We start from the raw sequence: 23882 nt of genomic DNA, 5'->3' as shown, positions 1-23882 counted from the left end.
AGGGCAGCAGATACATGGGAACCCTACCAACTGCAAGTACCCCTCCAAGCTGCACATCACCCTGACTTGGAAGTATATTGCCATTCCTTCAGCGGTGTTGGGTCAAATTACTGGGACTCTCTCCCAAACAACATTGTGGTGTACCTACACCAGATGGAGCACAGCAGTTCCTGAAGGCAGCTCACTATCGTCTTCTCCAGGGCAATTAGAGATGAATAACAAGTAATGCTGTAGCCACCAAAGCTCACATCCCAGGATTAAGTTATTTTCTAAAAATAAAACCAGCAGGAAAAGTTTTGAAGGTGAAGGATAATAATATTGATTTTAAAAAGAAACACTAACAAGAAAGGCTTGGAGCAAAGGGCAAGACTGGTGCTGGAGAAGGATTACATTTGTGATCATGTTAAAAATCTCACAGCACCAGGTTATGGCCCAACAGGTTTATTTGGAAGCACCAGCTTTCGAAGCACTGCCCCTTCATCAGGTGGTTATGGAACAGAACCATATGATGTAGAATTTATTCACAGGATTGCAGTGTCATAGAATGCAATATTAAAGGAATTTAACTGAAGTCTTTCCTCTTTTAGAATGATCATGTCATTCCATGACACAGCTATAAATTCTGTGTCATGTGATTTTGCTGCACAACCACCTGATGAAGGAGCAGCGCTTCAAAAGCTAGTGCTTCCAAATCAACCTGTTGGACTATAACCTGGTGTTGTGTGATTTTTAACTTGGTCCACCCCAGTCCAACACCGGCACCTCTAAATCATGACATCCAACCACAAGCTTGTCCTTCTTTCTTGTTCAAGAATGGAGGAGATTTCCTTTTGAACATTTGGAGAAGAAATCACTGTCGGAGTCTTGCATGAGGTCAAAGTTGAGGATAAGGAGTAATTTTCAGATATGCACCGCAGCATGCCTTATTTCCTGCCCCCCCGAGTCCCCAACCCAATTCCTTCTCAATAATCCATCAGTGGTGTCAAGAGCTCACAATTGTCCCACGTGTGTTGACTGGCAGAAAAGGTTCATCACCAGAGGTGAGAGCTCAGTGACATCTCTGGAATTTTGATTGTCACTTTTAACGATTATAATTGCAAAAAAACAATAGTGGTGTAAACATTGACAGTCTACCAACATGTGCTTGGCACCAGTTATATAAATTGGGAGTAACGAGAGTTAAACTTCTTTGACTTAGGTAGGTAAACTTTCATGAGTGTTCTCTATCGTTAATTTCTTTTCCACAAATGATATGTGACCTTGTTGATATTTATTGCGTTTTTAGTTTCTTTTCGTCAGGTTTCCAGTACCTGTAATATTTTGCTTTTTTTCCCCTAAGTTGAGCATTGTAGCTAACCACCTTATGCCATTAATGCAGGGAGACATTGCATTGTTGTGTTTGCTGAGGAGGTGAAACCAGAGTGTGAGTGACTGTTCGTTTCTACTTTTCTAGGATAGTGCTAATCAGTGGCAAGAGATCCTTCTGCTCAGTGTTTTCAGTAATGCCATATCGAGACAACAGTCAGACAGGGTGAGTATACACTGGGCATTGAACCTTACACTGGGCATTGAGAATTCACTCGACTATTTTTATTCTGCCTTAAATGCCGAGAATATGGAAAAATGAAGATGATATTTTGTTCGCGCACAATTCTCAGTGATGCAACACGTGGTTCATGAGCAGTGTACACAATATCCAAAATTTCAGTTTCTGGTTTGTGGAACATGTCTATATTCAAATATCTGTTGTATTAAGAGAAACAGTTTTTAAGCTGCATTAATTTACAGCTACCTCATCTGTGACATCTAACATCTCATGTGAATCAATGCCATAATCCTGAAAGTGGTCATTATATTTTTCATGTGTAACAATTTACCGTGCCAGCCTCAGTGACATAGAACCATGTATCCAGAAGGCTGATCATTAATTAGGAACATCCCAGTCATGCTTCATCACTCCCATTAGGCATTTGCAGACAGAGGATGAGGGCAAAGATAATGAGGCCTATGGGATTGAAGTGCCATTTAAATGCATGGCTACATTTGATGAAGCCATGCAGGAAACATTACAGTTATTCGTAATATTGTTAAGCAGCGGGGTATGATGATGTTGCTAAAGAGTCTCTTCATCCCTAGATCAGGAGCAGGGGGGCACATGAAGGAGAGGAGATATAGCAAGATCCATCTGTTTTTCACTAGACTAAAGAGGGGGAATTGCCGTTCACCCGCGTGCTTTCAGTCAATTGCAGTTAAAGAAAAAAAAATGCACCTGTCTTCAGAATGGTACTGGCAGTCCGAGTGGAGAAGGATGAAGTTTGAAAATGTGTTTTGGAGAAAAGTGGTCATTAAAAATCTGATAGGGCAGTCAGGGCTCAGTGGGAGCTCTTTCACCAAAGCCTCATGGGTACAGATCCAGCCCAGAAATGTGAGTGTGAGGTTGAAGCTGACAGTACAGTACAGTGTGGTACCGAAGGAGTGCTGCATTTTTAGAAACACTGGGTTTCAGCTGAGATGTGAGATGCGGCCCTGTCCATGTTCTCAGTCGGATTTAAAGAGCAGAGCTCGGCCACTCGGCCCTTTGAACCCTGATTGGTCGCTCCTGATTCTCTCTACCCAGGGGACAGTTCTCACTTTCCCCAGTGTCGGTGCGAGTGCCTTATGAACTGGAACCGACTTCTACTGCGCCAGACTTTGACTCACTCATTAATTTAAGCCCCAAACAGTTCATTATGTTAGTTCCCGAGCACTTTAGCTCATGTCCTCACCCAAACCACATACACCTGGCCTTGTCATCATATCGGTGACTAACACAGCAAACTCATTTTTGGCTACTGATGGTAAGCACTAACAGCTATTCACTCTCCCTGGCTGACCATTGCCCATTCCTCTGTTATTTTGTCTCTCTGGGCTCTGTCTCCCCCTATTATTCCCCACTACCTTCTTTCCCCCACCAAAAAAAAATCCCACCTCCAGCGTTTATACCAATTGACCCAAAATGTTAACTCTGATTTCTCTCAACAGATGGTCCCAGACCTGTTGAGTTTTTCCACCAATTTCTGTATGTTCAACCCACAGATAGTGGTAACTATTGAGGTTGTGCTTCATTTGTCATACTGACTATTTCAAAACGCTTTCCTTGTGCTGCCTATGTCATTGGTACACGGCAGGGACCATGGCAACAGAATTCATCCATTTCCACTTTGACTTTCTCTCCAGCTGCAAGTAGATCTCCTGAACCCCGTCTGGATTTGCACTTCATGAAATGATCAGTATCAATTCCTCTGACTGTGCTGTCCCTTAACCAACAGTACATTTCTTTTTGTCTTCAGCTTCTCAACAGTAGCTCAGCACTCTGCTGACCCCACCATATTTGCCTGTTTCTGTGAAAGTACAGGTATTGTGCTAAAGTTAGGCACGAATTTCTAATGAAACCCATACATTTCCTGAAGTTTGAGAATAAGCTTTAGGAGCTAGGAATTCTATAAGAGCCTTCTCTTGTCTTGGGGAAACAATATGAAAGTCAAATTACAGGGAACATCAAAACTGACTGTAAAATCTCCTCCAAAAATGTGAAGAGAGAAAAGATCAGTCGAGGAAAAAATATAGGTCCCTTTTCAGACAGAAACTGGGGAAATTATAATGAGGAGGAACAAAGAAATGGCAGAGGAATTGAACACATACATTGGTCTTGTCTTCACATAGTAGGCCACAAATAACTTCCTCGAGATGTAAGGGAGTCAATAAATCAGCATGGGTTGAAAATTGGTTGACAGACAGGAAACAGAATGGATCATTTTCTGACGGACAGGAAGTGAGATAGGGCTTCAGCTCCAAATGTTTGTGATTCGTAAAAATGATACGGAATCCAATGCAACGTTTCAAAGTTTGGTGATGACACAAAAGTTTGGACGGGGTTATGAGGACGCTACGACAAGGCTTCAAGGTGATTTAAACAATTGGCATGAGTGGGCAGAAGCACTTTAACCTGGCTAAATGTGAAGTTATACATTTTCTCCGAACGAGAGAAAGGGATATTATCATTTAAATGGTGATAAGAGTTGAAGTTCTATATTGGAGGAAGGCTAACTTTGATGGTATTAGGCAAGAACGTTCAAAAGCTGACTGGGGGCAGATGTTCGCAGGTAAAGGGATGGCTGGAAAATTAGAAGCCTTCAGAAAGGAGATAACGAGAGTCCAGAGACGGTACATTCCTGTTGGGGTGAAAGGAAAGGCTGGTAGGTATAGGGAAAACTGGATGACTTAAGAAATTGAGCGTTTGGTTAAGAAAAGGAAGGAAGCACATGTCAGGAATAGACAGGATAGATCGAGTGAATCCTTAGAGGATTATAAAGACAGTGGGGAAATCAGGAGGGCAAAAAGGGGACATGAGATAGCTTTGGCAGATAGAGTTAAGGGGAATCCAAAGGGTTTTTACAAATACATTATAAGGACAAAAGGGTGACTAGGGAGAGAATAGAGCCCCTCAAAGAACAACACAGCGGCCTTTGTGTGGAGCCACAGGAGATGGGAGAGATACTAAATGAGTATTTTGCATCAGTGTTCACTGTGGAAAAGGATATGGAAGATATAGAATATAGGGAAATAGATGGTAACAACTTGAAAAGTGACCATATTACAGAGGAGGAAGTGCTGGATGCCTTGAAACGCATAAAAGTGGATAAATCCCCAGGACCTGGTCAGGTGTACCCCAGAACTCTGTGGGAAGCTAGAGAAGTGATTGCCAGACCCCTTGCTGAGATATTTGTATCATTGATAGTCACAGGTGAGGTGCCGGAGGACTGGAGGTTGGCTAACATGGTGCCACTGTTTAAGAAGGATGGTAAGGACAAGCCAGGGAGCTAAAGACTGGTGAGCCTGACATCAGTGGTGGGCAAGTTATTGGAGGAAATCCTGAGGGACAGGATATACATCTATTTGGAAAAGCAAGGACTGCTTAGGGATAATCAACACTGCTTTGTGCGTGGGAAATCATGTCTCACAAACTTGATTGAGGATTTTGAAGAAGTAACAAAGAGGATTGCTGAGGGCAGAGCAGTGGATGTAATCCATACGGACTTCAGTGAGGCGTTTGACAAGATTCCCCATTTGAAACTGGTTAGCAAGGTTAGATCTTATGTAATACACGGAGCACTAGCAATTTGGATAAAGAACTGGTAGAAGGTGGAGGGTTGTTTTTCAGACTGGAAGCCTGTGACCAGTAGAGTGCCACAAGGATCGGTGCTGGGTCCTCTACTTTTCGTCATTTATATAGAAGGTATAGTTAGTGAGTTTGCAGATGACACCAAAATTGGAGGTGTCGTGGACAGCAAAGAAGGTTACCTCAGATTGCAACGGCATCATGATCAGATGGGCCAATGGGCTGAGAAGTGGCAGATAGAGTTTAATTCAGATAAATGCGAAGTGCTGCTGCATTTTTGGGAAAGCAAATTTTCGCAGGTTTTAGGCACTTAATGGTAAGTTCCGAGGGAGTGTTGCTGATTAAAGAGACCTTGGAGTGCAGGTTCATAGCTCCTTGAAAGTGGAGTCACAGGTAGATAGGATAGTGAAGAAGGCATTTGGTATGCTTTCCTTTATTGGTCACAGTATTGCATACAGGAGTTGGGAGGTCATGTTGCGGCTGTACTGGGCATTGGTTGGACCACTGTTGGAATATTGCGAGCAATTCTGGTCTCCTTCCTGTTGGAAGGATGTTGTGAAACTTGAAAGGGCTCAGAAAACATTTACAAGGATGTTGCCAGAGTTGGAGGATTTGAGCTACAGGGAGAGGTTGAATAGGCTGGGGCCATTTTTCCCTGGAGGATTGGAGGCTGAAGGGTGACCTTATAGAAGTTTATAAAACCGTAAAGGGCATAAGTAGACAAAGCCCCTTCCCTGGGGTGCGGGAGTCCAGAACTAGAGGGCAGAGGTTTGGGGTGAGAGGGGAAAAGATATAAAAGAGAACTAAGGGGTACCTTTTTCACACAGAGGGTGGTATGTGTATGGAATGAGCTGCCAGAGGAAGTGGTGGAGGCTAATACAATTGCAACATTTAAAAGGCATCTGGATGGGTATATGAATAGGAAGGGTTTGGAGGGAAATGGGCTGGGTGCTGGCAGGTGGGACTAGATTGGATTGGGATGTCTGGTCGGCATGGATGAGTTGGGCTGAAGGGTCTGTTTCTGTGATGTACATCTCTATATATTGCGAAATGTGGATCAGAATTCCCTCTAATTTTTTTAACTGCTCTGCAGGCCTTTTGGAACAGGAAGTCAATGCCATAATCAGTGTGTTAATTGGAGTGGTTGTAACCTATGTAAATTCTAGTCAACCAATTCTATTAAGAAGTTGACCACTGTGAACTCCAGCTGTTTTAACCGTGTTTAGTCAGGTGATTTTCCAGAAAGTACTGAAACTCTTTTTCTAACTGAATTTGTTTTTCCGGAATGAATGAACAAAGAGAAAACAACCCAAAAAACCTCAGAACCTCATAAATAAGGATCACTGGACCTGAAACATTAATTCTGCTTTCTCTCCTTAAGTGCTGCCAAACCTGTTGAGTTTGTCCAGTAACTTCTGTTTTTGTTAACTATAAGGATGTTGTTATATCAGTACTGATTCCCTTAAATCCATCCCTTGTCTGGTTAAAGTAGTAAATCCAAGCATATCTCTACTTATCTGGTCGGTATGGAAGAGTTGGACCGAAGGGTCTGTTTCCTTGCTCTAAGAGTCTATGACTGTATGCAATAACCTACAGTATCACTTATTCTTTAAATATGGGAACGCATTATCTAACTGTCACAGTATTCCAGTATTTGCTAGTCAAATCGTTGGATATTCATTTTTTTCAACTGTCTACCTCACTCTTGCAATCTCCGTCACACTACATTACTCGTGACCCCTGATGGCACGCACTCTTTCTCTCTTTCTCTGTACGATGGTATTGCATTTACATGCCACATTTGTGCTATATTTGATTCACTTTTGTGTAATCTGGGATATGGGCGGCACGGTGGCACAGTAGTTGGCACTGCTGCCTCACAGCGCCTGAGACCCGGGTTCAATTCCTGACTCAGGCGACTGACTGTGTGGAGTTTGCACGTTCTCCCCGTGTCTGCGTGGGTTTCCTCCGGGTGCTCCGGTTTCCTCCCACAGTCCAAAGATGTGCGGGTCAGGTGAATTGGCCATGCTAAATTGCCTGTAGTGTTAGGTAAGGGGTAAATGTAGGGGTATGGGTGGGTTGCGCTTCGGCGGGTCGGTGTGGACTTGTTGGGCCGAAGGGCCTGTTTCCACGCTGTAAGTAATCTAATCTAAAGTAATCTAATCTAATAAGATACCACCCGAACTAGCTTGTATAGCCCACTAAATCTCGCCTTGAAGTTCACTTTGTAAAAGTAAGAGTAATAATATTTGGTTTTCTGTTTGAAGCATTCTCATTGTAACATGTCTGTCTGCCCATGTAATTTTTAAGTGCGCCTGTGCTACTCTACATTAATCTCTCTAGAAAAATGGACACTCCCTTTATCTTCAAGGATTCACCTTTTTGTCTTTCAAAAAAATTTCCTTCATCAATTTTAATGATCTCTTAGCTCATGATCATAGATCAGTTCAAATTGGCTAAAGTTAGGCGACTCATCCAGAGAATGTCTGACAGCAACCCTTTGCCCCAACCCTGTGGGTCTTTGGAGCAGTCTGCCTTAATCATTGCTTAGAGAGTCTGGCGATCAATCTCCAAAATTCTGTGTTGGTAAGTGATGAGCTGAACTGTTTTATACCCATGTTGATTATATCCTGAAAAAATTTAGATGTGAATTTAGAATCTTGGTCTCATTAAATTTTAATTGGTAACCCATAACAAGTTTTATGAAAAGCTAAATTAATTTTTCTACCACAATCTTACCTGTAATTATCCTTAACAGTACAGCTTCTGGATATTACATTATAGTTTCTGCCGATGATAATGTTATATTGATGATGTGCTTTCATTTTACAGTAATGGTTCTATGCAGTCATTGCCTGTCGACATTATCCCTCATGTATGGTGTTTTTAGAGAACTACATTCCTTTCTTGTGAAGTCTGTAGGCCAGATAAAATGTCTGATATTGGATCATCTCTTACACTACTTACTTTATTCAATTTTTTAATATGTATTTATTTTGACCTAACCATCACTTCTAATATTATTTAACATTTTAGTATTAGAATAGATCTGAACCATTTACCAGTTACTTGCCAAATGCATCTAACTGACCGATGTTAGAGGTTCCTCCTGGATAAATAAGGTCACAAAAGCAAAGGAGCTCTTTCGTCCTTCCTCCCTCCTCCCTCACCCTCCTCCTCCTCCCTCACCCTCCTCATACTCATTCTTTACCTATCTCCCTTACTCACCCAACTCCCAGTACTCCACTCAAAGTCACTCTTGGTACTCAGTTGCCCTAGATGTCTCTGTTTATGTGCTATCCATTAGCTGCACTGATGTTATTTTCAGAAAGAACAGTAAAGTTAACCTTGATATGCCAGGTTAAAAATCACAGGTTATAGTCCAACAGGTTTAATTGGAAGCATACTAGCTTTTGGAGCGACGCTCCTTCTTCAGGTGGTAGTGGAGGGCTCAATCCTAACACAGAATTTATAGCAAAAATTTAGTGTGATGTAACTGAAATTATACATTGAAAAAATGATTGTCTGTTAAGCCTTTCATCTGTTAGAATACAGTGATAGTTTCACTTCTTTCATGTGTAAATCACAAAACCTTTTTTTAAAAAGTTGCATTCTCTGGTTAACTGTTAACAATGGTGATAGCTAGACAATATGTTGAAGGTGTTAGCCCCCTGTGTCCTCAGTCTATGCCATGGTGCTTAGATTGATTTTAATCTAAAAAGTGAGATAACGAAGTTTTACATGAATTCATGTGATTTACACATGAAAGAAGTAAAACTATCACTGCATTCTAACAGATGAAAGGCTAAACAGAAGATCAATTTTTCAATATATAATTTCAGTTGCATCACACTGTAAATTTTTGCTATAAATTCTGTGTGTTAGGATTGAGCTGACCACTACCACCTGATGAAGAAACGACGCTCCGAAAGCTAGTGTGCTTCCAATTAAACCTGTTGGACTATAACCTGGTGTTGTGTGATTTTTAACTTTGTACACCCCAGTCCAACACCAGCATCTCCAGATCATTGATATGCCAGCTAATGGTTATCCCTACCAACGTTACTGAGGCAGCGAATCTTTTCATTTTTCCCATTTTGTAGATCCTTGCATTTTGGCTTCCCTTGTATCTACATCACATCAATGGCGATATATTCTAAAGTACTTTATTGTTAGTAAAGCATTTTTGGAATGTCCTGAGATCATAAATAATGCTATTCTTGCACATCTTTAAAGAGTTGAAATTGTGAGTAGAACGCAAAACCAAAGGTCCCAGACCACAAGGCTGTGCTCTCTGGTGATGATAATGGTCTCCACACCTCAGCCAAGGAGACAGGTTGAGAAGGAGAGGCCTTCGTATGGAACATATTTACAATAGGAGAAACAAATAAATGTAGATGGAATGACTTAAAGGATGGAGAAAACAGTTTTTTTTTCTTCTTAGATAAATCTGTTTTATGGCTTGATATTGTATGCTGTATTTGTTACATTTAATTAACAAATTGGATTCATTTTACTACTAACACATCACTTATTCTTTCAAAAACAACTACTCCATTCCATCGAGGCAGACATTTTTAAAGACCTCTTGGTTTTTGAGGAGTTGACGGAAACTGCGAAAAGAAATCCAACAAACAATAAGAACTTGCTCTTCAGTATTGCTTTATCACATTGCTGGGTCACCTCAAAATGCCTTACCGACAAAAAAAATGTACTCACTGTTGTTATGTAGTCAAACATATCCTCTAATTTTCAGGCAGTAAAATACAGGCTTCACTTGTTGCGGAAAAGGATAATGCGCTCAAAAGTTACTACCTCCTTAATGTTTCAAAAAAAATGTATGTTTAGACAAAACCAACCTATTTCAAGCTCATAATGTCTGCTTCTGGTCACAAAACATTAATGTGCATGATATCATCCTAAATCAGCAGACAAAACAAACATTAAAATCATCTGCAAAACAAAACTTAGCTATGATTTTTGGACTCCCCAAAAAAAACCAAGACTTAAAATAACGTTTTAATTTGAAGGCTTATTGACAAATACTGAGATGTTATTTAGGCTTGCATGGAGTGCACCATGGAAACAGTGTGTTCTGCTGTCCATTGCATGGTACTTAAACTGGGATACACTTTGCACCACTGTCAGGCCAAAGTGGGTCTGAATGTTGAACATTGAAGATAGACTGGAGAAGGAGACTTCATTCCTTATTATCCTCAAATTAGCAGCAGTAGACATGAAAGCAGTGGCCACTATTGGAAGGTAACAATTTCTTACACTTTTAGTCTTGTTTTTTCAGAACAGTCTGGTGTAGCACATGGATTTATTTAAAAAAAAAGCCTCAAAGTGCTTCATAAGCAACAAACTAACTGAAGTGGAGAGTGTGCACTCTTGTTTGTGTACAGCAAGATCTCACAAATGGCAATAACATCAGATTGTGTTTTTTTTGTACTTGTGGGGAAAGGCACTTAGCCAGGGCACATGGGGAACTCTGGGCTCTTTGTATTGTGCTTTTAATTCTTTAATGGCATTGATTGTTGTAAAACAAGTTGAAGCCACCTATAAAGGCAGCATTCTGTTTGTGCTACGCTGAAGTGTTTGCCTGGAGTATCTTGTTTAGTGCTGGGATGGGGCTCAAGTGCAGAATTGAATGGAGTGAAGGGAAACAAGGTGAATCAATGTCACTCAAATGGAAAATGCTGCAATTAATGTTTTGAATCAAGTGACCTTTTGTTAGAACTGAAAATAGCTGGGGAAGGATAATATATGGATGAAAGGATGGGGCTAGGGTTGGGTTGATGAGAATAGTATACATGGATCCCATACACAGAGAGAGAGAGAGAGAGAGAGAGAGAAGGGTTAGGTAAACAGAAATAGCTGAAAGAGATGATTGCTAGTAGGTTGCTAATGCGAAGTATAAATGGTTGAAAGTGGATTAACATGCCAACAGGAGCTAGGGCTTTGGGACAGTTAACGAGCAAAGAAGAGGGTTTTCACTTTCTGAAATTGTTAAACTTATTGTTAAATGTTGAAGGCTATAATGTACCTAAGCACAAGATGAGTGATTGGTTCTTCCAGCTAGCATTGAGCCTTGCTGGAGCACTGCAGTAGTATTTCCACTGAAACAGTGGGTAATGACTAGGGCGTACAAAGCTTGTGTTTTTAAATTCCTGAAGTAAGGGATGGCCAAAGCAAATCTATTGTTTTGAGATCTGGGGATGAATGAGTTAGAATTGCAAAACTTGGTTTCAGTGGTGATGTTGTGGTGAAAATTAGAATCTTTGGAAAATGGAGCATTGACAGACTAGCAGCAACAACTTTCAAAGTAAATTGGCAGCTGATCACTTTCCAATCCGGTGATTGAAATTTCCATATTTATCCATGGGGCGGGAATGTTTCTGGCCTGCTTTTTATTGTCCATTCCTAGTTGCCCTCGAGAAGATGGTGACGAACTGCATCATTGAACCGCTACAATCCGTTTGTGTGTGGACATCTACAATGCCGTTATGGAGGGAATTCCAGGATTTTGACCCAGCAACAGTGCAGGAATGGAGATGTTTTTCCAAGTAAGGATGTTGAGTGGTTTGGAGAGAAACTGAATGTGATGTTCCTGTCCTTTGAGATGGAAGTGGTTGTGGTTTGGAGATCAACAGCATGGTACCTAGTGAAATGGAATAAAGGGAACTGAATTATAGTGGAAAAATATTGTCGCCTGTATTTTTAAGCATTCATTGTAAATTATTTGTATAATGTGCATGTTGTGCACAACACCCCCAGGCCACTGCAATAGACCATTGCATACGCTGTACCTAATGCCCCTCAAATTCCTCAGGGAATCTTGATTTCCTTATAACTCTGGCACAGTTCTAACTTGGATCATTAACCTGAAATGCTAACTCTTATAATGCCACCACAGACTGACTTAGGAAATCCGTCATTTTCAGGTTTCATTTCAAATTTCCAGCATTCTGGTATTTTGACTCTGTATCAAAAGTGCAATTTTTTTGCAATTTCTGGGCATTTCCTCCAATACCTTGTAGAGATTATAACTACTGTCCCCCTCTTAGAGTACGTGATAGTAATGAGGCATATGTTGGACTTCACAGTAGAAGGGCTTTATACTGGTGGCTAGTTTACTGTGACAGCAGTGTTATAGCTTCCACCACAAGAACATTGGTGTGTTTCACCATCATCTCATTGAGGATTTTCAGAGCCTGTTTTTATATTTTTTAGGTAAAAACAATGACTGCAGATGCTGGAAACCAGATTCTGGATTAGTGGTGCTGGAAGAGCACAGCAGTTCAGGCAGCATCCAAAGTGCAACGCAATCGACGTTTTGGGCAAAAGCCCTTCATCAGAAATAAAGGCAGTGAGCCTGAAGTATGGAGAGATAAGCTAGAGGAGGGTGGGGGTGGGGAGAAAGTAGCAGAGAGTACAGTGGGTGAGTGGGGGAGAGGATGAAGGTGATAGGTCAGGGAGGAGAGGGTGGAATGGATAGGTGGAAAAGAAGATAGGCAGGTAGGACAAGTCCGGACAAGTTATGGGGACAGTGCTGAGCTGGAAGTTTGGGACTAGAGTGAGGTGGGGGAAGGAGAAATGAGGAAACTGTTGAAGTCCACATTGATGCCCTGGGGTTGAAGTGTTCCGAGGCGGAAGATGAGGCGTTCTTCTTCCAGGCATCTGGTGGTGAGGGAGCGGCGGTGAAGGAGGCCCAGGACCTCCATGTCCTCGGCAGAGTGGGAGGGGGAGTTGAAATGTTGAAGCAGCTTGATCAGAAATGTTAGGTCTCCTGGCTCAGTGGTCTGGACACTACTACTGCACCAATTCTAACGGTTTTCATTGTTGTTCAGTAATCGGACATCAGTGGCTAATAATGCAGTAACCAGACAACTGCAGAAATATAGTCCCAACTGCTTGTAGCAGATAGCAACATGATTAATCGGAGATTTCCACTGGTTGTTAGACCCTAGTCGAACTACTTTGTTACTTGTCAGTGTCAGCAGTTTCCTGATTCCCCCTAGCTGAATGGTCGTTCTTTCTGTTGGTCCTTAGACTTCATCGAGGACTTTATTATTTCCAGTCTTCCGACCTCCCCTCCAGTAGGTGCCCTGCAGCAACTGAGGTCTGATCTCAGTAATGCCTCAAATGAACTTGAACCATTAACCTTCTATAAGAAGCATAGCACTGAGTGGTAACAAACAAATTCGCAATTTGAAAAGTGGCAAACTGCTGCGTTACTAGGACAGAGAACTCAATTAAATCTTTTGGCATCATATTGGATTAGAAGCAGAGTTTCAGAGAATGTTTCTTAGACTTTCTGCAGTATGGAATTTTCCAACACAGTGCAGATATAATCCTACAAGAGACAATGGTATTTATCTTCTGAGTTGGCCCTGACTACTTTATATACACTGTTTACAAAAAGTAGAAAAAAATTGATGAATTGTGTGCTTCATTTGTATACAGCAAGCATGACTTTTCTTGCCTGAAGTTATGTAATAACTGGAAACTTTCAAATTGGATCACAATGCGAATTAGTTATTCATTTATACTGTTTTTTGACTAGTATAAATGATTGCCTCCTTAAGTGGAGGTGATCTGCACTGTTATGAATGTAATAAAATAATAAAGAGTTAAACACTATTTGGTCAATGAGGCCATCCAATGATCTATAATCCAATTAAAACTGCTATGCCACACCCCCATTCAATTTAGTCTCATAAGGAAATTGAAGAACTGCAATAAAACTACTAATTATATGTTTTGTAACGTGTGCAAATCTGTGGGCAAACTGCAAGTTGTTTCACTACTCCTTTTCATAACTCTAGGGATTCTGAAACTCTGCTTTGGTGATCATTTGCACTCCTGGTTACTGTAACAACAAACTCGGAGTCCGGCAAAAAAACAAAAAGCAATGCATTAGGGTGACTGAGAGAAGGCTATGATGTTACATGAGGAGGGTTATAGTATGCCTTCAAGGTTATCTGGTTATTTCCTGTTGACTTAGCGCATGTCACGGGAAGGCTAGAAAAGCTGACGGGATAGTTATCAAGGGCCCAGCCAATATGGCAAAGGTTTCTCCAGTAATCCAATACCATAAGAATCAGGAGCAGTGTTCAGTTGCAGATTGGTGTAGAGGGAGCTGAAGCCAGTGAAAGGAAAATTGACTGCTGAGGGTTGGAATTACTAAAAGAGAAGCACAGCTCTGGGAACATTGAAGATGTGTGCACAGAATTTGTCATAACTAAGATAGCAGAGCTGTGAAATACCTCCGACAATCATGTGAAGCTGCTGAGAAAGCGGAGCTTTAGCTGACTTCAACTAACTAAAAATGGGTAGGCACTGAGTGACTGAAATAAGAGAAAAATGGCTTGAAGGTGAGGACCAGTGAAGACATGTATTTGTCAAGTCTGCTGAGAGGTCCAAGGGACACTCAGATTCCTGAAGGCACTTCGGAGTTTGAAATCTAAAGGAAAACAGCACAAGGGACATTCATTGCTATTAGGAAAGGATACTGAGCAACATTTGATTTGAAAAATAGAAATACTGGCCAAATCTCTATTGGATATGTTGAATGTTGCAGGTCCGATCTAGAGATGGTGTGTAAATAGGCTTAACCAAATTTCAATACTTGCTTAGACATGAGCCAGTTACTGCAGTGCTGTCCCAACAAAACCAATGCAGTAACTAGGGAAGACCTTTTTAGGGGATGCTCTTTGATTGTAATAACTACCTTGATGTTGTTTGCCCTGAGATAGTTTGCGACTGGAAATGTACTTGTGGGAGTCTCTGTGGGAGACATGACCTGGCCATCTAGGTTGAATTTTCTGAAGGGTGGTGTTTCAGCTGTTGAGCCCAGCACAACGGAGGATATCATTGTTTGCATTTGTTTAAACTGTCACTTAATTCGGTGTCTCAGGCCAGAAAGGGGATGATCGATCAACCTGTTTTTCATAACAGAAATTTCACAGCTGTATATATGTCCTGTCGGTTTTTGTTTCTGGTTATAAATTTCTGATTGTTGCATTTATGGTGAGAACTGTTAATGTAAAACTGACCATGCTTTAATTACTCCCTGTTGCCACTGGGGGCACTGATGTACCACAGCTGAGCGATGTATTTATGTGCAGCATGACATTCAATTTCTGTATTGACCAAGGAATTATGATCTTGGAACTGAATTCCAACTGCGCAACCAAGTTGAATTAAGGTATCCGCCCCCAAGAATGAAATGAGAAATCAAGGTTATTGCTTTTCCAGTACAATTCTTCCTTCCTCATGGTGCTAATTACAGCGGGAGGTCAGGGAACCCCACCAGAGACTGCTCCCAGATGCTTCAAATAAAAATGAAAAGCTGTATGTTAAGATTCCATCCCACGTTCAATATACCACTCACCAGACAGTGAACAGTTTAATATTAGGCAGTACTTTGATTGCTGCCATTTGTTTCTGTACAATCCATCATCAATCATCTTGTGCATTTTTATCTTGAAACAATCAGCCTCCATCCAACCAGAACAATATTATTAGCATTTCTTCTGTGGGAGCACTACAACAACATTACACTACTTTGTGCATATCCATGTTATGAAGCACAAGCATAACAATGCCAGATCTATTAAAGCTGTGGCGGAAATCCCAGGAGATTGCAGGAGGCACATCGAGTGCTATCAAACTCCACAGGTTGCGATGTAGACTAAACATTAGGAAATTAATGAGCAGGCTTTGCACATCATTTCTCTAGTAATTGTATTTCACACAATTCCTGGATCTTGCTCATAATTCCTGGATCTTGCTTATGTAACCTCTCCTTTCCACACCTGAGAACCAGCACGAACAGAATGTTGGCTCCATCAATGTGACTGGAAGTCAGGAAATATTAACCTTCCCAGAATCCTGAGGAGCAGCCTGCAAGGGGCTGAAGTAATAGATCTGTGTCCTTTAGAATAGAAGTGCACTGACCTCCAGTGGGGGAGGCTGGGGGATTTCCCGTTTAGTAAAGTTTGGGTGGAATTCACTAGCTGGCAACAAAATTACAGAAATCTACCATTTTAAAATGTTCGTTTACTAACGAAACTGATTTGTCTTGGCTTTTGCTCAGTGATTGTGCTCTTGCCACTGAGTAATGAAGTTGTAGCTTCAGGTCCCAATCTGTTGAGCACTTAACCCTGCACAGTACACCAGTGAAATGCTGACAGGGTGCTGCACAGTTGAGTTTCCTTCCTTTCTGTTGACACATTAAACCAAGGTCCTGTCTAAATGGGATGTAGAAGGTCCCAGCGCAATATTTGAAGAAAGGAGGGGTGGTTCTCCCCAGTATCTTGACCAATAATTATCCTTCAGGTCTCACCAAATTAACAGGTTGCCTCATCATTTATATTAGGGCTGTGTGCAAGTTGAATTTTACATTACAACAGCGACTACTTCACTAAGTATGTGTGGATCGGAAATCCTTGTGGTATTCGAGCTTGTGAAAGGCACTTTTTGAAAGCCGTGTCTTATCCTTTACTCCCTGTTTCAGGGTTTAGAAACTGTGCGTCACAAGCTCTGAGATAGATATAGCGGCTGAAGGTTTAGATTGAGATTTGATTGCTGGGAGGCCCCATGAAATGGGTGGGATTTTCTTTCCTTTGGTTGTCTGAGGCCCAATTGCTGCCCTCGCAGCAGCCTGTAAACTGTTAGGCCTTCACTTTCTCAGGGCAGTTTTAAACCTCACCCACAGCTCTTGTAATTTTCACTCTGGGAATGTGCAAAGGTATTAAAATGCGGTCACCTTAGGGAAAATAGGAAACACTATTCTCTCAACAGCCTAATTGTTGACAAGAGAAAAGACACCCCTTTGACTCCTTGGTAAGGGAGAGTTCATCCATTTTCACTTTCCAATGTTGACTAAAAATGATGCTGTGGTTGTGAAAACATAGTCAGCTATCAGACATTTTAATGATCATAACTGTGATTGTTTTAACATGGAAGCTGTTTGTCTCCTCACACATTTCTGTGTTAAGGTTAGCCTGGCTCCACAATACAGTAAAATTCGTGTTACCTCGCGCACACTGGAGTCCAAAGCTGTTGCTTAATCAAAACTGCTAGCTAGCCCTTTATAGATGGTGGTAACAGTAGAAATTGAACAAAACCACGGCCTGACATGTCCTGCAACTTGTGGAGCCTCTACACCTTTTGAGTCCTTTTGCTGTAAATGCTGCAGGAATAATACATCAGTCTTCAGCCAGTTCTTTCGCAATCGCTGCAGACTGGCAACGTTGGTATTTTGTGCAGGAACACTGATGTCCGAGGGGGATATTCGATATTCAGGTTGGTGGAGAAGTCCAGTTCATGGGATAAGAACAAAAGGAATAGGAACGGGGCAGGCCATTCAGCCCCTTGAGCCTGTCCTCTATTTCATAGGATCGTGGCTGATCTGACATTCCTAGTGTCCAATTCTGGATGTCAAGTTAAGTCAACCTTACTGGACTTCAACTTTTTTTCTTCTTTGCTATTTTTCTGTTCGCTTCTTTCCTACTCAGGTGATGGTCATTCATGGTGACATACGATATGTATTTTTTCTGCTTTCACTTCAGTGGTAGTTCTTCACATCTGTCCCTGGATGATGAATATTGACAGGCTATTTGACCATGGATGCATTACATCTGAACTTGATCATGTTCTGAACTGTGCATTCTACTGACAGAAATTCTGGATGGTCCTTCCCCTGTTAGCCTGGATACTTACTGAGACAGCTCCCTGTCTGAAATCTAGTCTCACAGCCCAATTCAGGGATCAAGCACAGCTAATGGGGCAGTTCCATACTCAGCACTTGAGTTATGATAGTAAAGATTTATGAAATTTATTAAATGGGGCTTTATCGAAATAACCATCGGTTTGTGAAGGTGGCTGCAGGAAATATCATTTCTTTTCTTCTTGGAAGTATCTCAACAGTTAAACATGTTTGATCAGTCCATGCAGCATTCTGTCTAGATTTGGACAAGAAGCATCATGGGCAAGAAATTAAAAGAGTGGGCTATTACATTATGGAATACATATGAATCTCCACCACTTAAAGCATCCACCTTGAAAAAGGGTAATCCTTGTATTAGACTTAGAAAGTGAACACCAAAATTTATTTGCATAAGTATCAATTCCATAGGTGCCTGCTATAGCTTCTCTATTGCTGCATGAGTCCTAGCTGAAAACCATTGTGCTTTCCCACTGGATTGGACCTCAAATGTTTTAAAGAGAACAGCCTATCTTTCACTGTGTATATGACATTTGCGCTGTTTGAAAGGTGGTTATATTTGTATGTTTTCCTTCTTCTCTGCATCTTGCGGAGGTACTCTACCTGTAATGTCTTGTTTCTAACTGGTGGGATTTACTGTATTTCTTGATGGCTACAGCCAGGTTGTGGGTCCAGTATGTGCAATAGTCTTGCTGAATGCTTCATTTATATTTTATACACCTTTGTCATAACTTTACTTCAACCTGCACTTAGTAGCCTTCAGCATTGCCTTTTATTACATGCCTAATATGATTAAGTATCTCATTACATTCTTTAAAATGCCAGCATAATGTTATTACTTAGATCTGGCTACTGCATTCTGACATATCTATGCCTGTTATATGTGATGGGGTTGCATACAAGAAGCCAAATTAACTTCAACAGTTCAGAAGGCAAGAGATAAGTACCTAAAAAATGAAACAATTTGAGAATATGCAGAGGGATCAGAGTGGGCCAATCACTGGTACAGTTATGAGGAGCTGTAGTTTCTTCGGTAATTATAAGCTTACAGAAATTCATGTCATATTTGCATGATGTGCCCCTTTGTCTAAATAGCTGTTCTTTATGTGTGAGCCAAGAGCATGAATATTGTGAAGGCGCTGTGTGGTAATTTAACAGGTAATGTTCATTGTGTATTGGGAAGTAATAAAATTTATTTGTTCACAAATGTGTAATGTTATTTCCAGAGCTTTGAAAGCTAATACTTTTCATCACATGATGAATGCCAGACGACTGTACAGAGAGCAATATTAACAATTATCTGTCATTCGCTTTTGCTGATGATGAGGATGTTTTACAACTGTAGCAATGTTGATAGATTCTCCAGCGAAAGGCTTTTTTTTAACAACAGAAACGTTTCAGAAAAAATTAATAGCTTCTGAGAAATTGCAGCCATCTTCACAGTACCTTGTTTTCAAATTGCTTTTCTGTCACCAAAATCTCGAGAAACCTTTAACTCTGTTCCCACTTGGTTCTGCTTTTATTCACTAGTTATTAGACTGTGAAAGGAAAGGGATATGTTTTACTCTGTGCTGAGTTACTGTTGGGTCTGGCATTATCAGTACAACTGCCCTGGCAAGAAGTGGAGTGATGCTGATGGCAGTGTCCTTGCTTCTGTCTGATCCTGCTGGAATGTAAATGTGTGTGGGCAGGCTCTGGTTCAAGTCAAGATTTTTCTGAGGTACTGCCCCCATCCCCAAATTTAAAAAGCCTGTTGCTAAGTTCTAATTTCATCCCGATCTTTCCCCTGTGACTGTTCCCACTCTCAGCCCAGTCTTAATAGGAGCTAGGCCATGGTCTGGAAGAGGCCCAGTGGGCAGTGGAATCCTTAAAAAAAGCTAATTTTAAGTTCCTTTTGGGCCTCTCTTCTCCTTTTGCCCTGTGTTATCCCCAGCCCCATTCCGTTCACCCAGACAGAACTACCCTTTCCACTCACCTTGGACTCTGGTTATGTCCAGATGCGTCTGTTGACGGCAGGCCTGTCTGTCCTCCTCTTGAGGCCAAGTGTGCACTCTGCCCCATTTTCCAACACCACTCTGCCTCATTTATTAAAATCAGGACCATTACATGAAGTTGAGGGGAGGGAGGGTTACTGACCGTCGTAGAATCAAATTTCCACATGAGTCAGTGATTTCAGGGGAAGAGAAGCTTAAAGCCTCCATATGGTGTCAACTGAAAGGAACTTACAGTGTAATCAGTCTTGGTTATGAATGCAGAATGAACTGGTTTGCTTTGCTACAAGATCTATCTACTATAGGTCTGCACAGACAAAGGGAGAAAGTTGCATGCACTCTGTTTTTTTTGACCCTCTGCTATGAGTGATTTGTAGTGATTCTATATTTTCAGGGATCTGAAAGCTGAGGGCGGGAGGCAGAGGCATTCTTCAGGTGGCATTGGTGTCAAAGAGATGGTGATTGGTCTTGAAGGAGTGGAACTTGGTGCTGATGGCAAGGTGGGTATGACTGAGTCTATGTTTCCTATTAGCCAGCCAACCTTCTGTGTATTAGGCGAAAGTAAGGTCCGCAGATGCTGGCGATCAGAGTCGAGAGTGTGGTGCTGGAAAAGCACAGAGGGTCGGGTAGCATCTGAGGACCAGGTGAATCATTCCTGAGGTCATCCCTAATGAAGGGCTCTTGCTGGAAACTTCGATTCTCCTGCTCCTTGGATGCTGCCTGACCTGCTGTGTTTTTCCAGCACCACACTCTTGAATCTTCTATCAAAGTTAATATACTACTCTCAACAGCAATAACTTTCATTTTCTGCAGTAAACTTAGATTTTTTTTTTAGATTAGACTTACAGTGTGGAAACAGGCCCTTCGGCCCAACAAGTCCACACCGACCCGCCGAAGCGCAACCCACCCATACCCCCACATTTACCCCTTACCTAACACGGGCAATTTAGCTTGGCCAATTCACCTGACCTGCACATCTTTGTGACTGTGGGAGGAAACCGGAGCACCCGGAGGAAACCCACGCAGACACGGGGAGAACGTGCAAACTCCACACAGACAGTCGCCTGAGTCGGGAATTGAACCCGGGTCTACAGGCGCTGTGAGGCAGCAGTGCTAACCACTGTGCCACCGTGCCGCCCACAAACTTAGATGTGGCTCCTTATGAAATACTGTCTGGACATCAATATACAGTGCATCCATCGGCTCCCCTTTATCCAGAGAACATGTTACTTGGTCAAAGTAATCCCAACAAATGGATTTAATACAATTTCCTTCTCAGCAAACCATGTTGATTCTTCTTGAATTCCTGGACATTTCCACATAACCTGTGATTAAATCTTTAATAATAGTTTCTAATAACTTTCCCATGATAGTTCATTGACCTATAACTTTCTGTGTCTGTGTTGTTTTAAGTAAAGATGTTACATTAGCTATTTTCCAATCTAACAGAATTCACCATATCTAGGGAATTCTGGAAATTTAAAGTCAGCACATCATCTATCTTTATTAAGGATATTGCTCACTTAAAAAGTATTCTGGATAGGCATGCTTGAAGTTGTGGAGTTTGTTTTGCTTTGGACCTCAAGTGAGATTTTTGTATTGACTCATGAGACATGGGCAATGTTGACTGACCAGCATTTATTGCCCATCCCCAGTGTCCTTGAGATGGTAGTGGTGAGCTGCCTCCTTGAACTGCTGCAGTCCATGTCTTGTAGGTTGACTTACAATGGCCTTAGGGGGGAGATTCCAGGATGTTGACCCAGTGACAGTGAAAATGATATTTCCAGGTCAGGGTAGTGGGTAGCATGAAGGGGAACTTGCAGGTGGTGAGGTACCCATATATCTGCTGCCCTTGTCGTTCTAGATAGAACTGACTGTGAACTGACTTTGGAAGGTGCTATCTAAGGATCTTTGAATCTTTGCGGTCCATTTTGTAGATAGTAGACACTGCGGAAAATTGAGATTTGCCGAAGAAGCCTTTCCCACAACCCACGATAATAGCTTCTAATAGCATCAAATATAGAGTTCCCAATGCAAATTTTCTTGTGTATAGTTTCAAGAAGAAAATATGTGCAAATAAACCCCTAAAATGTCTGTATTGGGGTAAAATGACCCAATACATTAAGCAAGACTTAACATCAAACACTACCAAGATATTAGAACAGATTTTCAAAAGACAAGTGACTGTTTCGGGAGAGAATTCTTAGGGCCGAGGCTATGAATGGTGAGGTCAAACAGTTTTAAGGGACTGTTTCTGGAATTGTAGTAGGAAGAATAGAGACATGGACAATTGTCTAAATGGGGAGAAAATTCAGAAATCGGAAGTGCAAAGAGACTTGAGAGTCGTAGTCCAGGTTTCATAGAACATTACAGTGCAGTACAGACCCTTTGGCCATCAATGTTGCGTCAACCTGTGGAACCAATCTGAAGCCCATCTAACCTACACTATTCCATTCTAGTTTATATGCCTATCCAATGACCATTTAATTGCCCTTAAAGTTGATGAGTTCCTACTGTTGTAGGAAGTGCGTTTCATGCCCCTACTACTCTCTGAGTAAAGGAGCTACCTCTGACATGTATCCTATATCTGTCATCCTTCAATTTAAGGCTATGTCCTCTCATGTTAGCCATCACCATCCGAGGAAAAAGGCTGTTACTGTCCACCCTATCTAACCCTCTGGTTATCTTATATGTCTCAATTAAGTCACCTCTCAACATTCTCCTCTGTAACGAAAACCGCCTCAAGTCCCTCGGCTTTTCCTCATAAGACCTTCCCTCCATACCAGACAATATCCTAGTAAATCTCCTCTACACCCTTTCCAAAGCTTCCACATCCTTCCTATGCTGCGGTGACCAGAACTGTACGCAACGCTTCAATTGCGGCCGCACCAGAGTTTTGTTCAGCTGCAGCATGACCTCGTGGCTTCAAAACTCCATCCTTCTATCAATAAAAGCTAACTCACCGTATGTCTTCTTGACAACCCTATCAACCGAGGTGGCAACTTTCAGGGATCCATGTCCTTTGACACCAAGATCTCTCTGCTCATCAACACTGCCAAGAATCTTACTATTAGCCCAGTACTCTTTATTCCTGTTGCTCCTTCCAAAGTGAATCACTTGACACTCTTCTACATTTTACTCCGTTTGCCATGTCTCAACCCAACTCTGCGGCTTATCTTTGTCCCTCTCTAATCTGCAGCATCCTTCAGAATTATCCACACCTTCACTGACCTTAGTTTTATCTGCATACTTACTCAGGTTAAGGTAAACTTGCGGATTGAGTCGGAAGTTAGGAAGGCAAATACAATGTTGCCATTCGTTTTGAGAGGACTAGAATATAAAACAAGGGATGTACTTCTTTGAGGCTTTATAAGGCTTAGACCAAATTTAGAGTATTATGAGCAATTTTGGGCCTCATACCTCAGGAAAGATGGATTAGCCATGGAGTGGGTCCAGAGGAGGTTCGCAATAATGGTCCCAGGATTGAAAAGGTTGACATATGAAGAATGTTTGAGGACTCTGGGGCTATACTTGATGGTTTATAGAAGGATGATAGAGGAATCTGACTAAAATTTTCAAAATACTGACCGGCGTGGACATTGGGAATATGTTTCCATTGGCAGGAGAAACAAGGACCCGAGGGCATAGACTTAGAGTAAAGGGAAGATTTTCTTTAGAATTGAGTTAAGGAGAAATTTCTTTTGCCAGAAAGTGGTGAATCTGTGGAATTCATTGCCATAGGATGCTGTGAAGGCCAGGCCATTGAGTAAATTGAAAATAGAGGTAGGTAAGTTCTTGATCGCCAAGGGGATCAAAAGTTATGGGGAGAACATGGGAAAATGGGGTTGAATCAGCCATGATTGAATAGCGGAGCAGACTTGATGGGCTGAATGGCTTAATTTCTGCTCCTATGTCGTATGGTCTTGTATAGTACAGAAAGAGGTCTGTGGCTCATCTATTCCAAACTTGTTTCCAACTTTCTTAAAACAACAGGCACTGG

General features: G+C 41.6%; 2 protein-coding genes across 3 annotated transcripts in view; one reads left to right on the top strand and one right to left on the bottom strand.

The window, feature by feature from the left end:
* The window catches only part of LOC132815041 (transmembrane protein 241-like), a 227261-nt gene that overhangs the window by 1526 nt on the left and 201853 nt on the right, over positions 1-23882 (bottom strand). The gene's annotated exons all lie outside the window — the stretch shown is intronic.
* LOC132815040 (CDK5 and ABL1 enzyme substrate 1-like) overlaps positions 1-23882 on the top strand; it is a 159520-nt gene that overhangs the window by 78214 nt on the left and 57424 nt on the right. Inside the window, exons 4-5 of one of the 2 annotated variants that reach the window (XM_060823699.1) lie at positions 1454-1531; positions 20277-20382. In XM_060823699.1, the coding sequence (XP_060679682.1) occupies positions 1454-1531; positions 20277-20382 (184 nt within the window). The remainder of the gene's footprint in view (positions 1-1453; positions 1532-20276; positions 20383-23882) is intronic. The other variant, XM_060823700.1, reaches the window with a different exon arrangement.

This window comes from Hemiscyllium ocellatum, chromosome 4 (assembly GCF_020745735.1).
Source record: "Hemiscyllium ocellatum isolate sHemOce1 chromosome 4, sHemOce1.pat.X.cur, whole genome shotgun sequence".
In the NCBI taxonomy this organism is placed as follows: Eukaryota; Metazoa; Chordata; class Chondrichthyes; order Orectolobiformes; family Hemiscylliidae; genus Hemiscyllium; species Hemiscyllium ocellatum.
The sequence above is the reverse complement of the archived record's forward strand: the minus strand, read 5'-3'. Positions and strand labels throughout refer to the sequence as shown.